We start from the raw sequence: 17,106 nt of genomic DNA, 5'->3' as shown, positions 1-17,106 counted from the left end.
TCGTGGGCATATTATCTTAGGAAGCTGGGTGGACGTACGTACTGGGCTATCGGTGAGATACATAGGACCGGACTTTGCATGCTTAGCTAAAAATAAAAACAAACTTTTGTAATATGTCCAGTTTTAAATTTTTTTTTTAAAACACCAGAAATATTAAACTATAATTTGTAACTACCCTTTGCATTGGTGCTGCAAAAAAGAACACAACAACATCCTTGCCCATGCTTTGCTAAGTAGGTGTGGGATTCAGCCAAAAATAACAATGGCATTAAGTTTGGTTCCTTAAAAACAGGAAAGGATTCTATTTGAAATGGATTTAGGTAGCGCAATTCTGGTTAATCTTATTTATTCTATCGGTGGTGGTTGTTTTTCAAACAATGAAGATTTAGTAGATGAAAAATGAGCCTTAATTCAGGCCTACAAGGCCTACAAAATTCTTTGGACCCACTTTCCCAAAAATGAGTGGGTCTTGCTCGCTGGGCAAGGCAAATGTTACCATTACCAGTAAGCCTGTGATATGTATAAAACACACACACAAAAAGAAACTATAGGGGGATGCCAAACACTCGTTTCAGAAAACTTCCTGTTCGTTGTGTTTGACGCTCTTCCCTCCACTATAATGCCAACCTCAGAAGCACAGTATCTGTTACTAAAGAGTATTCACATTTAATCAATATTGTAAGCCAGAGACAACAATCCTATTCTTTATAGATATAATTTGTAATAATAGATTTTTGAAGGCTTCCTGATTCCCTGATTGCTTTCAGAACTAAGCCACCGGCAACACTTAAGTTATAGAGAAACACAATCCCTGCAAAAGGTCACAGACAGTAGAGCGAGCAGCCTTATAAAAAAGGGAAGAAGAGAAATCCATAATAGCACAGGTTTACAGCATCTAACTAGAAATTACTTGATTATTTGTGTGCTACAAAATAGAACTTAAACACATGGATTTTGCTGAAACTGGACTCAAAAAGGGATTATGGGCAATTGTCAGCAGGCAAGGTATCAAGTGTACTTGTGAAGTATGTCATTCACATGAAGTGTCACAGTCACAGAAAAGATATTAAAAAGGCATTCCAATATCTGGTAGGGCATTCCATGGTCTGAGTTTAGCTGGTTCATCCAGGTGTCTTCTTGTTGTGGGTGGAGCTACATGTTGAGATTTATCCGCTTGCAACAACTCAGTTCAGAAACAGCAACGGGCAAGTCGGTGACTTGCCGCAAGCTGATCCACAGACACTGCAGAGGGGAAGTCTGGCAAGGATAAATCGCTCAACTGTACTCGGGACTCAGTAAGTCACAACACCTGTGAGGATCTGGCTATGTCGTCTTACTCTTGTTAATTGGTTTGCCGCCATTCATTATTGCAGATGCACTTGTGCTTTTACTTGGAGTTACCCCAGCCTTTGGCACTGTTTCTCCAATATCATGCAAAGATGGTTCTCGATACATGGCCACTGCAGGGAGAAGAGAGAAAAGGAGAGAGATTATTGAGAATGTATCTCATTTAAAGCTCATCTCAAATGGGATTAATTTTCTGCAGTAACTGATATTGTAATATAATCCATGTTCCTCTTGCATGTGAGGGAAACTATTTACATTGACAGACACTTGTTTTGCATGACTGATAGCTTTGCTTGACCCTCCAAATTTCTCACTTCTTCCGTATCTGACTTAAAAACACCGTAGGAAACTGTATGCTTGCTTGTTTAATGGAAACTATAGAAGCCTTGGAAATGAAAAACTACTGTTTTGTCTTTGCATGAGGCAGACACACGAAAATGTACATATATATACACACACATATGTGTGTATATATATACACACACTCCTTAAATATATATTCTGCAAGTTTTTAAAAGTAAAATATGATAAGACAGACGGTGTTTACAAATGCGATCATACGATACAGTTGTCTAGACTTAAGTGTTCTTTTTTAGTCCTACGTTGCAAGACTAGGCTTGGGTCCAGTTCTACAAAGTTATTTGCACATCTGTCTCCCAAATCTGAGGAGCTTGGCCATGATCTCTTCAGGTGTGTGCTGAAGAAATGTCCAGGACAGTGCTGCGGAGAGTACACAAGAGGTTTGTTTTTTTTTTTCTTCCTCCTTTCCAAAAATGTATGCAGTAGCCACTGATCTCCACTGAACGTAGAAGTGCAGAAAACTCCAAATTAAACTATTAACTGAATTCTTAGAGGAATTAGAATTTGCCCCTGGGTTTCAGTCCCTATCTAAACACTTTAAATCCTTTGAGGAAAAGACGTGTTCAATTACACAGTTCAGGCATTAAGCTCCCTTAATGATTTATGCTCTTGGATAATTCAGTTTCATTTTCCATGCCACTGAATCAGGTAATATTTCCACTTATACCTAACTTCACTAGCATTTATTTATATCAGAGCAATGTTAAAAGAGATGTCAAAGGAATTAATCATCACACTATGATTTCAGGACTGGCTGTGTGCAGCCATAGAGAGCACAATCCCTTCATCCCTTGTCTAATTAGAGTAGGAGGCAGGAGCATCAAAGTACTGACCTTGATCTTCAATGGTGTGAAGTTTCATAATAAATATGAAGAGCCCCATAGCGTCATTAACTAATCAAGTACTTGTTCTAACATTTCCAATGACATAATCTAAATCCTTTTATGGCTTCTGAAAGTCTGAAATTAAACGTCTTCTCTAGAGTACATAAGGCTGGTTATGATCTATGTCTTCAGAGTGCCCCCATAACTGTGTTTAGGACACTTTGCTGATTAATTAAAATAGCTTGATGAAATAACACTGTGACCTACAAAAATATTAAGTTGAATAACATGAGATGGAACTATAAAGTAAAGAATTATGTAGCAGAGCTGTCATATTTGATGACTCTCATGGGCAATGTAAAGCAAGTTATTTCTAAGCCTTGTCTAAGCTATTGACAGAGTCTCTGACCATCCAAACATTAATGAAAAAAGTCACTTCTTTCCTAATCAATATGAATTGATGTTGCTTTTAAAAATGCACTGGCTTTCCCTCCCTACAATTCTTATAATTTAATATAAAGGGATTGACAGATAAAGTGTCAATGTTGTTGAGAGCTCATGAAAATACTGTAAGCTTTTGCAAGATGAGGGAAGCACGAACGCATCAACCCGAGTTCAAAGATGAAGTTAAAACATAGGATTATTCAGATTCTTTCCTTATGATGAAACTCTAAAACATTTAACAAACTGATCCTTTAATCAAAAATTTTAAGTTAAAATGTTAAAAGAAATGGGACTGCTAACTAAAGCATTACTCAGGTGTGTGTTTTCAGATGTTAAGTAATGAGATGATTTTCAGAATGACTGAGGCTATGTGTAGCAATAAGATCAATGAAATCTGTAGTGCCATCAGGAGAAGAAGCAAAAAGCAGCATATGTTTATAAAGGCCTGCAGAATACACAGGATAACCCCAAAGTTCCAAGATATAAATAAATGTGTTTTTCAGAGAATGTGTGACATCATTTTAGTGTGTAAGGTTAGTACGACACTTACTTGCTTCTATCTTGGTCTAGAGGCCAACTTACACAAGTTATGTGCATTACGTCAGCTGGCTAAGTAATATAGTATGATTTATTTTATGGAGAGACCTTTGTGTTTCGTGTTAGAAAGCTTTTACTTTGAAATGCTGACATTTCATTCATTCCCTTTATAACTCCCAATTATCCTACAATATCCATTACTTCATTCTGCTTAACGAAAGGACTATTTTCTCACTGCGACACTCACAACAGCTTTTGTCCCTACCGAGAAAGTATTTTAAAAACAGCACTTTCACAAAAGATTTCTTTTCTTGCAAAATGACCTCTTAATCCCTGGAAAAAATGTTTTTACATATGCTCTTTCTAGCATCACTATGCCGAAGCACAAAATCGCTCCATGAATCCTGGGGACTGTCATTTGGAATGGCCCCTGTGCGGGGCACGCACATTCACAAAGGGTATTTTAGAAACCATTCCCTCTTCTTCTTGTGAGATTTATAGGAGGAGCTGCCAACGATGGACTGAACCTCACCTTCCAATGGCTTGGGTAGAAAATGAGCTGCTGGTTTTGTTTTCTTTACTCTGTTTCCTTTCATGACCTGCCCTTCTTTGTTCAGCCCCAAGAACCAGGCCCTCCCGGACTCCTGTTGTCTGTAGAGCATGGATGAGTAGATTACATAATAATTTTCAAAAACAGACTCCTTGAATTTGCACTCCGGTGTAAAAAGTTCCTGTGGGAGGAAAAGTAAATGTTAAATGATATCTCTAAAGTGCAGCCTCTGTCTTATTAACTTACAAATACCTCTTGATAAGTTTAATATACGACTTATAATAAGGTTCTGCTTTGAGACCAGGAGATGTGTCTTCCTCTAGATGACTTCCAGGTGAAGTTATTTCACCTCCCATGGATGCCTCTGTTTTCCCATCTGTGCAACAGGGATAGTATATTTTCAAAGTAGAGAGGAAGCGACACAGGCATAAAAACACTATTTAAAATACAGGCATAATTATTATTGTGCTTATTTTTCTGTTAGGATATCCTTGTAAAGATTAAGAAAGTCTATACTAAAATAGCATTAATGAGAAAACAGTTGTTCTGTTTTAAAATACTAAATGCAACAAACTCCCTCTATGGTTTACAACAACTAATATTTGATGCTTAAAAAATGCTGCTACCAACATATTAAAATATATATCATTTCCTAGAGTCTGCATGGCCTGAAACACCACAGGAAAACACTATTTTGATGTACAAATTTCTGAACAAAGAAAAATTATTCCTACTGGCATCCTCAGCATTCATCCCAAAACTGGAATGTTTTTCAGAAGTCACGTTCAGTAACAGGGCAGTTGTCCTAAACTCTTTACTAAGGTTAACCTAAGCGTAAAATTCTGTAGCCCAGTAGCCAAATAATAATTTAAATATATATATTTTAATAACACAAGCAATAGTACAAAAATAAAGTGTGAACATATATTGAGACAAAGTTTACCAAAATCCTTTGAAAAAAACCCGGCAAGTTAATAAGCAAATAAAATTACATTTAAAATATCATGAGAAAATAGGATTCTGTATGAATGTGATCTTCTGTCTTTGGACCCATCTGCTGAAACGTGGAAGATATGAGACATAAAAAGAGGAGGTAGATGTGGGAAAGTGGAAGGTAGCTTGCTAAGCTTTCAGAGCACAAAGTTCTCAGCCCTTAATGCTCTTTTTTATATTTCTTTCAGTTATCTTTCCCAAGAAATGAAAGTCTAGAAATGTCATATATTTTCACGTCTCCGTTCACAGTATTTTTACCAGAAAGCACAGATGAAGTACTGTTCTGAATCTGCACTAAATGCCACTTAGTGCACAACCAAGTTCTCCTAATGTTATGGGGTACACAGTATTTGTATTGCCGTGGCTTAAGTTACCAGCGGTAAGCAAAGCTGTCTTGACGGGTACTAGGCATACCATTAGCTTTCTCAATTATGAAGTAACTTTTAACCTCAAATAAAAAGAATTAGTGTACGTTATCCAGCAACAGACTAAAAGCAGTTGCTACAGCAGCTGGGAAATAATTTGTGAACCTGCTCTAAAACAGGTTGCTTTGTCTCTGTGAGCAAGTACGCTTAGTGTCTATAGGTCACACTCATTTACAGGATGCAAAAAATATTCTCTGATGTGTGCAACGGCCATCTTTTTGCGGTACCACTTCTTTACCACCTATGTGCACAGCTGTATTTATATACACCTGCAGAAATACAAATACAGTCTGTACCAGAGGCACTGAAAACTAATGACAGGAAATACCTTAACTGCACATTCCCCTTTGCCACGGGGCTTTTCCTATCTCTGTTCCAAGCCTCGAAGGCATCTGTTGTTTGTGTTGCTCTCCTTTCTCCTCCACTGATTTCAAATCACAGTAGGGCTCAAGGAGACTCAAAATAAAACCAGAAGGCAGGGTGGCATGCTAGAGGGAATGCCTGTTAAAGCCTAGCACAAGCATTTGCATGCGAGTCATGTTCCTTGGCTGTCGAAACAGCAGATGCTAATCAGGAAATGCCTACACAGCTCTCCTTATTACCTGCTTCACTGCAAATGCTACCCCCTGTGTTCCCCTCTAAGTTTTACTTCCTTGTAAAGCTCAATTACCATAAACACTACTTCTTAGCCAATACCCACCTTTTGCTATAAACAAAAGCTGTTTGTCGTTCCATGCTCCTCCGTACTAGAGACGGTTGGCTGCCCGTAAACGCTATTTGTGTGTTTTCCCAAACAATATCCATTACGATACTGAAACAAGATTCCTTCAAATCATATCCCACCTCTGAATCAGACCTGGCTCTTTCTCATTTCTTTGGCACGTACAGTAGTGTTTCTGACAGTGCACAGCATATGAAGTGGTAGGTATTTACTCTACTAAGTCAAAAAAATGGATGATGTCAACACAATTACTTGGCTACTCCTGGATGCTGACTGATAGACTGGAAAAACTGGCATCATTACTCTTTTTTAGTTACGAAAGGCATAGTAATAGTCTGCTAATTTTTTTTGGCATACGAGGAAGAGCCAAACCTCAATACTGTATTCTGCCTGAAAGTACTGCAGCTATCCTACTCCAGGTGTCGGGGTAGTGTAACAGCTTTGCATAGCTTTGCATTCACTCAGTATATTAGGATGCAATTCTGCCTGGGATAAACTCTCAGTCAAAAAGTCACTTAAATATGTGTTACATTAAAGCAGACTAATAGTTCCACCGATGTGGAGAGTATTCATGAATGAAAATTAGGCACCTGACGATGACTATGCTGAACTGCAGCCACCAGTTCCTCTGAGGAAAGAATTACTCAGAAAGGGACTTCTGAAATGGGCACCTTCCCTGGGGCTCAGGTGGAAACTGAATATTTCTAAGAATGATGTCTAAAGCCCTGCCTCAGACACCATCTCAGCTGCTGAAAAGCTGTAAGCACCTATATTTTCTCCAGTAAAGCATCTGTGACACCTAAAATGCTGTTTCTGCATGTACCTAGGCCAAATCTAGATCTGTATACCTAAGACTCAACCCAGTAATAACTCTCAGAAAATGACTAACGTGCTAACAGCACTGACTTTAAAAAAAATCATCCACAGCTGACCTTATTCAAATCCATTGCTGGAGGGAAAGGCAGTACAATGGCATTTTATAAGAGAAACTCAATGGTGAGGGCACTCCCTTAGGCTACCTACCTATCGGTATCCAGCCTGAAGGAATTCAAATCTGCATCTGGCTGACGTGAATCATTTAGATCTTCCCTGCAAGAATGACTTTTTGGGTTTTGATCCCAGGACAGTCTTTACATTTTGTATTAGGAAGTGAATGAATAAATTGCAAAACTAGATATGACTTGCAAACAAGAACTTGTGCTCAGGATTTCTCTTCCAAGGTCAGTGCCCAGATTTAACCTGTAGTCTTATATAAAAGGTGGTTTTCTCTTGTCAAAGCAACATTTCAAAAATAAAGTATATACCAGCTGCCAATTTCCAAAACCCCAGGAGTGGGTTTTGGCTGTAAACTGCAATCTGATACAGCTTCCTGGGTCCTAGAGAAGTGAAAGATGTATTAAATTGCACCTTGCTGAGAAGGATTTTCACTTGGATATTTTTGCCAGCTTCCTATCAAGCTTTTGCTTCATGTGAGTCCTATTTGGAGATACTTTCATTCTCCTGGTTGCTGTAGCATTAGTATCACAACACGCAGGTTGTGGGTTCAACCTCTTGGAATCAAAAAGTTCTGTCATTGGGGAGTTCTTAGTTTTGGGGTCCCCACCAGTGTGTTGCCAAAACTCAGCATTGTAGTATTACATCATAATAGTGGAGCCTTAGCTCACAGAGTCAGGTGGTGGAATCTACTTTCATTTAAGAAGAAAACACAAATGAAATAAAGAAAAAAGAGCCATTATCCACCTCTCAAACTTAGGAGTGCCTGAATGAAGGAGCTCAGGTTACCTGTGTTGTCAACACGGAGACACAAGGATTGTTGGAAAGCAATTCAGATGACAACTGAGATGAATTCCCTATGAAGTAATGTCTTTCTGTCAGTCAGAGGCTGAAGTCTGACATGAGTTACGGTTGGACTTGATGATCTTAAAGGTCTTTTCCAACCTAAATGATTCTATGATTCTAAATGATTCTGTGATGAAGCTAGGCCTCCATGCTAATCAATAATATGGCACACTAGCAAAAGGCTATAGTTCAAAACCAAAGTACAGCAAACTTTACTGTCCTGCAAGTCACTGAGTCGATGAAAATATTTGAATGAGTTATCAGTGTAACTTCCAATCGCTGGGCTTTCACAATTTAGCCTGTTCAATTTAGCTAGCTTTAATGAAGTTGCACATATCCATTTATCCATTCATAGCCATGGTCTTTCACTTAAAATAACCCCCACAAAACATGGAGTTTCTCTACTACAGTTCTCAGAAAGAAGAAATAATTATGCAGCTATGGACAAGACACCTATGCTGCAAACCACAGAGTTGCAAAGTAAAACCTAGCATGACAACACAGCTAGCCAGATAGCTTCTAGATATTGTTTCAAAATTACATGAACACCCGCAATCTTAAACTATACCTCTGTTCGGTAAGTCAATCAATAATGAACTGTTGGGGTTGAACAAAAAGTAACCTTCCACCGCACACCATGAAGGAGAGCGTAAGACCACGGCTCTACCACGGTCATCAAAACAGGCAGATCCAAGGACAAGGGCTCCTAAAAAAGTTGCCTACCTACTCCTGACCCTTCAAACCTCTATAAATTTGGTTTCTATTCTGAAATATAGGAAAGGAGGGTATCGTTCTAGTTACAGCTCACAGAAGTGATACACGAAGCAGTCAGCTTCTTGAATGGTAGCCAGCAGCAAATAAGGCAGTGGATTCCCCTGGAGCTGGGCACAATGGACTCGTTCATCACACTAGGCAGCAAAAGCGCAGCTGCAGGCTGAACTAGCTACAGCTTCTCCTTGGTGCCAAGCAGAAAACACAACTGCAAAACAAACTCAAAGAGATTGCCAGGTGAGGAACAGCCAGCCTATTCAAGCACAGTAAAAAAACCTGATTACTGATCCTTTTCAGAAGTCAAGACCAGTTGAAAATAACCCTGGTTTAATACTATTTATTATTTGTACTTAGGTCATGACCTGGACTTAACTCCCCATCATGGAATAGGATCTCAGTGCTTTGGAAGTACAGACCAAGTGGAGTCTGCCCGAAGTGAACAATTTTCAATCCAAATAGAGCTTGATACAGGGTATGAAAAACCCCAAAACATCCGAATAATGATATCAGCATGCTAGTAGCTGGTTATTGAACATTTTTTGTAGGAATGATGACAAAGGATTTTTAAGGAGAGACTGAAGAAAGACAGCACTAGCTCTGTGGAGGCTTATGGGAGATTTCTGTGAAGTGAGAAAAGCAGCACAGAGTTAACACAAAGGTATTTTTGGGATTAGAGGCTAGCAAGACAGGAATCAAAAGAAGGAAGTGACATTTTAATAGTGGATAGAAAGGTTGGAAATGACTCATGAAGAAGGGCCTTAAAATTGAAGAGAAGCAGTCTGTGTTTAATGAGGAGAAGGCACTCAAAAGAAAAGAGAAATACCATTAAAACAATGAAGCTGGGAAATGAACTTTGTGGCAGACTTCTGAACGGAGATCGTGGGGGTGGCACTGTATTTCTCAGTGCAGGAGGGGAGGATGCTGCAGTAATTGAGGTGTGAAATGATGAGATCCCAGAAAACAGCTGCAGCGCTGTAGAAGGGCAGAAGGCCATATCGGAGACACATTTATGCAGCAAGACCCGTATGAGCTGGAGGCTTCACCTGCACATGAGAACTGGAAAATACCTAAACTGCTATTTCTCTGACTTGCTGCACATTGAATTAGATCAGTTAGACTACCTTCTTACAGTACACCTATTTGACAAATGCTGGTGTAAGAGAATAAAAAAGAGTTACTCAAGATTTCCCATCCATAGCACCAAATTTTTCCAACTCTTAAGCTGGCCAAAAGGCTACAGCTCAAAATGATCTTGTTCAAGAGTTCCTCTTCAAATGGCAGAAAAGCCAGCAACACATGGTTAGGTACTTTATGGATTAAAGAGAAATTGCTATTACGTTCCCTGTATGTTCAGAAGACATTTAGCTGATCTGGGCCTAAAAGCCCTCTAATACAAACATAATTTTTAAACGTAAAAACAAGAACAAGCAAAGTTGGCAGAATTTTTGATGTGCAAACTGGCCGAGTAAGGTACTGAGGAACAGGAGGCTTTAGCTGCCATACTACAAACCTTGCTGTGACTTTACTAACAAAGCTTCAAAATAAAAAGCAGTAATAGCTGAATCTGCCATGATGTCCCATGAAAGCAATAAATGCTCAGAAGTCCGTTCACGTACTTTCCACAGTCTTCAGACAGCAAATTTCCTTAATAGACTATAACAGTCAGAGAACACCAATATTGGCTCTTCAGAGCTAGTGTTATTTCTGTCCTGTTTCTGTTCTGTTAGGTTCCTAACACATGGACTTTAAAAAACCAACCAACCAACCAAACAAAAACCCCCCAAACCCCACGGGACTTGATATAATGCAGATTAAAAAACAGGGATGATTCTTGCTGGTTAAAGAACCACTGAGAGTGCAGTAAGGATGTCAGTGTGTAAAAGCTAAACTTTCAGCCATAATTCCTTTCTCTCATTTTTTACTTTTCAAAAGACTCGAAGATGTGACTATCACTGCTTGTAAAGAAACAAAACACAAGTTTTGACTAAATTTAGGCAAAAGTAAATGTAAATCAATGCTCTTGCAAATATTAGCACTTACTTAACTGGGATTCTAATTAGCAGGGATATGACTGGTAATATTAACAATGTAGCAATTCTTTTATTCATGTACATTCATGAGCACCTAAAATAAGGTCATGAATAAAAGCCACATAGCATACATAAAGACAAACAAATAAAAAATAGCTTGGACAGATTTCTGTGTTTTTAAGATGGTATTGATCGCAGCCTGAATTTGGCTTCATTTTCTGTCCAGATTGAAACAGAACATAAAACAGCTTGGATTACAAAAACTTCCTTGTTTCATAACAGAAAGGTTGCTTTTCTTACAACTAGCAGCCATGGTCATATTAAACTAGAATTGATTAAAGGCGATAGTTTGTATGGAAGGCAGCACACATACTGATCACTTCCATAAACTTACCATTTGCAAGACTAAACAATGATGTCAGACAAAAGCATATTTTAAATGATAACTGGAAGAATGATCCCAAATTACTACTTATATACACTAGCCAGGAGAAGTCTTATATATCTCTCTCCCCATCCACATAGAAGTTAGTATTATATCACAAGCAGTGCTCAGGTATTTATGTTCTTTTGATGGATACCTACAATTCAGAGTCATCAACTCAGTGGGACACGGCAGAAATAGAACAAAATTTCCTTGATATAAGCGTTTCTGATATATGTTATTTGAGGTTGTACAGTTTGAGTCCAAAAGTGAACTAATGTTTTTGAAATGAAGCCCATCATGCAGATCTGAATCATGACTCTCACATTAGGAGTGAGTGAATCAAGGTTGTTTAAATTCAAAAACATATGAAAGAAGGTTTGGGGGAGCAGCCTGGAAAAGGTTACTAATTTTTAAAACTGTCTTTATGGCATTTATGTGCCAAAACTAGAATACTTCAACAAAAGTTCAAGAGAAGAACTGCTAAAAAGTGTTGCCTCACCTTAATAAAGGAAGCAAAATGAATTTTAGAAATATTAGCGATAAGCCAAATTTTTAACTATGGGTTTAGAATGGGCTGCAGCCCACCGACAGCCATCACACATTGTAGCATGTGCTCAAGTATAATATCCTCCTTCATCCCCACAGACATATAAAGGAGGGTGAGGTTATTTTTCTGCTTCAGTCCCTCTCTGAACTTTCACAGAACTGTGTATTTTTTGGCTTGAGTACATCCTTGGCTTTAAAGGAAATGCATCCAGAATCCTTGTACCAATGAAATGAGATATACTTTCTCCAAGAGCACAATCTCCTCCCCACCCAATCCTCAGCACCTAGCTTCCCTTAAGATTTAAATTTGCAGTAAAAATCCGCTTTAAGGCTTCATCTTAAACACCAACTATAACTCCGTGCTGTATCAACACAGAAAGACATCTTTTATTTCCTGTACAGCATCTGTGATTAAAGAAATCCAGCATCAATAAGAAAGGCACATGCCCCAAGGCATGATTAAGAGAAGTTGCGTGCGTTGTAGGGAATATTTTCTTCCACTACTGTTACGGGACGTTTCAGAGAAGAACGTGAGTAAACCAGCCTATCTTTCCCGGTCGATTCCACTCAGAACAGCCATAATTCATCAGCTTGTAGACAGCACCAGGTTCTCAGCTAGAAAAGGTCAGTGCCAAAGGAAAAATGGGACAGCACTAAATTAAGAGACTGAAAGGAAGGATTTAACAACATAGCTGTAGAAACAAATCACGATGGGCTGGGGAAGAAATTCTCATCCAGTTGCCCATCAATCCACTGTTCTGTCCCTGGATGAATAATGCAGGAGGAATACAGAGTGCTCTCTGATACAGACCGAACTTTTCCAAATGACAGTGGAATTTTTTGACACAATTTTATCCAGACACTTACAGTCATTACTGTAGACAACCTTCTGTAATCCAAATGCCTCAATATAAACTATCAAGAAAAGAAGCAAAATAGTTATTAAAATGACGAAGTACCAAAAAAAGAACCAAGGAGGATGACTTTTTCTTACCATTTACCACTAATGAAATCTCTGCTCCTCTGCAATACACTGAAATGTTGGATGAAGAAAACTGATTCCAGTTTTTGCCACTGCATGACTGGTATATTAGCGTTAATTAGCTACTATTGTGCAATGTCAGATGGGATGGCATATTTTCATATATATGGTGTTGTTACACAGTATTTGCAGACCTCCCTGAGTATGATAGTATGACATGTCCCTAACTGCCTACAAATGCAAAAGTAAACATAAATAGATGCAAATTCAGAGGTATTTTGTAAGGTATACTTTAGATTCTTTCAGTTCTACATGTTCCTTCCAAAATATGTGTGAATTTATGAAAGTTTTAAATGGGTGTCATTTACAAGCTGAGAAGCTAGAAAAAGTTGCAAAAACACTCAAGTTATAAGAAGTGGCCTACTTTACTGTACTCTTTTTTATTTCTTTTTTTCTTTACAGTTGTGAGCTTGTTTTTCTGCTTGCAGCCTTCTTTTATGGCCTCTCAGTGCATGAATTATACCGCCTAAAGAATCAACTATTATAAAAGACAAGGGCTAGAATGAATAAAAGTCAATTAGGGTAGGTCAATTACATGAACTTCTTGCTAATGCCTCTGTCATCCTTTTGCTGTTTTACGCTGGGTGTTCATAAGAAGAACATGAGAGGCAAACCCAGAGGAACCTCAGTCTGAGGAGACTAATGCAAGGCAAAAGCGTTCTGTAACGAATGTAATCAATTCTCCGAGAAAATGCATTAGCTAAGTCTTCTCTTAGTTTCATAACTCAAATGAGCTGCAGTTGACTACTGAAGGCTGGGAAGCAAAGGGAACAGAGACCACTTTCAGATGTTTTTTACTTAACTCTTGTTATACAGCAAATGCATATTTTAGAAGAAAAACAGCAATTCTTTGCTTCTTTCACTGTGCATCTTTGCCCAGCTTTGTCCTTCAGCCGCGGAAGCGCTGCTGTAAGTGTTCAACAGGTTTTCCCCATTTCCTTCCAAAGCAGCTTTCACATATGAAGACAAAGGGCCCTAAAGCCATTCTCCGTTCTCCTTCCTCCTCTCCTTTTCCAATGAGAAGGTAGAAAATGGTGGACGTCAAATCTTAAAGATGGCCAAAACCTGACAGGCTGACAGATTCTTAAATATTCTGTACTGTTTCCTGTTATGCCTTTTCATTCTTTCATAGAGACGGATGTCTACAGCACTGTTTCACTTAAACATAGAATGTCAGTGCACATATGATGGGACCCCCAACAGAGTGCTTCCCGCCACATAATGTCTGTCCAGAAAAGGTAACACAGGAGCAAAGTTGCCTGTCCTGAAATTAATTAATATAAACAAAAATCCTAAGTTTCTTGCTAGCATTTTGAAATGCAAGTGCAGAAAATATTTTTATATATATAGCTCATGCAAATAGTAATTTTCACTAAAAAAATCTCTTTTCACTTAATACATTTCAGTTCATCCAGAGATCTAAAAATATTTTCCTGCTGTTTAATTTTCACAGCATCTACATAACTGTTACTTCAAGTATCCATTATCAGAAGAACCTTAAAATACAGAGATTCACACCCAAACATTCAAAAGCTGTATAGTGAATCAATACCAAAGACAAAAGAAAATCCATTCTGTCTCCTGTTTTAACTAAACAATTAATGGGATATAAAATGTCAGCCACTAAAAGGTATTTTTGGAATGGCATCACACTTAACCAGTCAGAAGTGACAAAAGGAAACAAGTCAGACACTTTTGCATATATCATTATATGTTAAAAAAGCAGAAACTTAATGTATCTCATTACATGGGAGATGATTACGTGCAACTCCTAACACACGCTCAGCAGTGACACTTGGTTTTGTTATGGATGGGTAACAGCAGGATGATTATAGATACATCCTGATGCTCAGATAAAAATCCTCTTTTAGCAACAAGCTTATAAAGGTTGATTATGAACAATGTGAATATACAGATGTCTGGCAAAACCCATAAAGGTATAAAAAGCAGAGTGCTACCAAAGGATTAGGGCTTTTTATTTGCCTCAGTGTTGCAAAACGCATTGCAGAACTGAAACAAAAGTTTGGAAATAGTTTTACCAAATAGCATTCATAACAACAATAAACAAAGGCAAGATTTTTATCCATAGCTGCTGGCAACTGAGTGATAATCAATGCCGCTACTTGCTCAAGGTGTTAGAAATCTGACAATTTCCCACAAAATCAGTTAGCCCCTTGCTCTCAAGCCTCTGCCTAACTCACTGTCTATTATAGCATATTCCTATAGCTGTCCTGTGGAAAGTCAAAGCTTAATATTGCGTAGATAACAACATATTGATCCCAGAGCAGCTTCAATCTATTCATGAACAACCCTGATGAATAATGAGATCTAGAAATATCCAACTTTTCACCCTTCTAATCTGCACCTGAGGAATGCAGACTGCAAAAGAAAAAAAAAATGGCTTTTTTTTTTTTGGCATCTACAGTACTCGAATGGGAGGACTGACTCCTCTATATCCTATTGCTTTCCAGCAGAATTCATTATACCATAGCACATACACAACAGTTTTTGCAAAGAGGCTCAGCTGTGGTGAATACATTTCAAAGAAAGCAATGAGGTTTCACTCGAGATTACCATTGCTTTTACTGCTGCTTGGAAGTGAATTTACATCACCTATGTTCCTGAGAAATGGACGATCTTCCTCTTTGCCAACATGCCATTAAAAATGCATATCTATTGACTTGAGTGGCTAATTGCAAAGATAAACTGAGCTAGAAAACATATATTACTATTGAACTGTGTATAAAAACAATTGGAGGCATAGGATCAGGGTCAAAACTATAGCCTACTCAAAAGAGTAAGTTGATCTGTAACCGACCTTCGACTGGCAAAGGAAACACAATCAATACACATATTAAGGTATTCCCTACTACATCATCTGTAAGAAGCAGGAGCAAACTTCTGAATGCAAAGAAAAGACTGTTTTAAGGTCTTACAAACAGCCTATTGATTTCTAAAGCAAAAAGCATAAAGGTGAAAATATCAGGTATTTTGATTTCTAAGTCTGTTGGAAACACAATTCACTGGTTCACCAAAGCTGAGGACAGTTTTTCATACGTTTCTTTCACAAGAAAGGTGTGCATCAAGCCATACTGCACACACATGCTGAACTGCAAGGGATAATTCAGAAAGGCTGAAAACAGGCTGAACTTCAGCCAGTGACTTGGTTACCCCCAGCTGATGCCTGATGATGCCTCTTGATCTCAGTTGCCTTGTCAGAGAACAATTACTTTACCTGTGGGTTATGAGCACTAATTTATCACTTAGTCCCTGGCTCTGTAGACCCCAGCGGTCTTTGATAACTCACGTAACTTTCCTCTTACACCATTTTCCATTGCTTATAATTTACCTGAAGAGCTTTGGGGTTGTTTCCGGTATTAAAACTCCTGTTTTCTCCTTAGCCATGGCAGTGAGCCTATGCTCAAGACTGTGCCTATGCCGAGGCATTATTTCTTCTGGCCAGAATATCCTCCTCACCCTTTGTGCCCACATGCTGGCTCCGGCTCCGGCTCCAGCTCCAGCCAGGGGCTTTTCCCCAAGCAGGGAAATTCAGACAGGAGGATGCACACACTCGCTCATACTCATATTCTCTCACCCTACAAACTTAATTCTAAACTTCAGTGTTGTGGCCAAAGGCAATGGAGATATATCCCTAGATTACCTGCCCACAAAAGAAGTTAATCAAAATTTCTGTACTTGGTTTTCAGATGATATCCCTTTCTGTCATTCCTCCCCACTGGTTCTTTTATATTCTTTTTTGTTAATGTGTTTTTACATGGCTGTCTTCTTTTCTGTAAGTGCCCAGATCTCACAGACATTAAGAAAAACCACCAAAGCAAAATAAAACAAAACAACAGAATCAAAAAAGATCTAGCAAGTTTGTTATTTTGAGAGAAGCTTGGAGCAGAAAAAAAGAAAATCATCTCAGCAAGGAAAAGAAAAAGGTGTCCCATCACTAAACCATGCCTTAATTCCTCCAGAGCAAAGTTCCTTGTAATTACTTTTCCTAAATATGCAAACTAATTCATTGACTGTTGTCACATTGTCAAGCACTGTCTACGCTTTTGTAAGATTGTGTCTCCTTGCTTACAAGATTGTGGGATTTTTTGTATTTCATAGAATCATAGAATCATTAAGGTTGGAAAAGACCTCTAAGATCATCGAGTCCAACTGTCAACCCAACACCACCATGCCCACTAAACCATGTCCCTAAGCGCCTCATCTACACGTCTTTTAAATACCTCCAGGGA

General features: G+C 38.5%; 1 protein-coding gene across 2 annotated transcripts in view; it reads right to left on the bottom strand.

Annotated features, from left to right (window-relative positions):
* Positions 1-361: 361 nt before the first annotated feature.
* The window catches only part of FGF14 (fibroblast growth factor 14), a 423,162-nt gene continuing 406,417 nt past the window's right edge, over positions 362-17,106 (bottom strand). Inside the window, exons 4-5 of one of the 2 annotated variants that reach the window (XM_009288242.2) lie at positions 4,045-4,243; positions 362-1,460 (exon numbers count right to left, since the gene is read on the bottom strand). In XM_009288242.2, the coding sequence (XP_009286517.1) occupies positions 1,324-1,460; positions 4,045-4,243 (336 nt within the window). In that variant the 3' untranslated portion in view covers positions 362-1,323. The remainder of the gene's footprint in view (positions 1,461-4,044; positions 4,244-17,106) is intronic. The other variant, XM_019474322.1, reaches the window with a different exon arrangement.

The sequence above is a fragment of the Aptenodytes forsteri genome, unplaced genomic scaffold (genome assembly GCF_000699145.1).
Source record: "Aptenodytes forsteri isolate BGI_AS27 unplaced genomic scaffold, ASM69914v1 Scaffold123, whole genome shotgun sequence".
Lineage (NCBI taxonomy): Eukaryota > Metazoa > Chordata > Aves > Sphenisciformes > Spheniscidae > Aptenodytes > Aptenodytes forsteri.
Note: the sequence above shows the minus strand (reverse complement) of the source record. Positions and strands in the feature narration are given on the sequence as shown.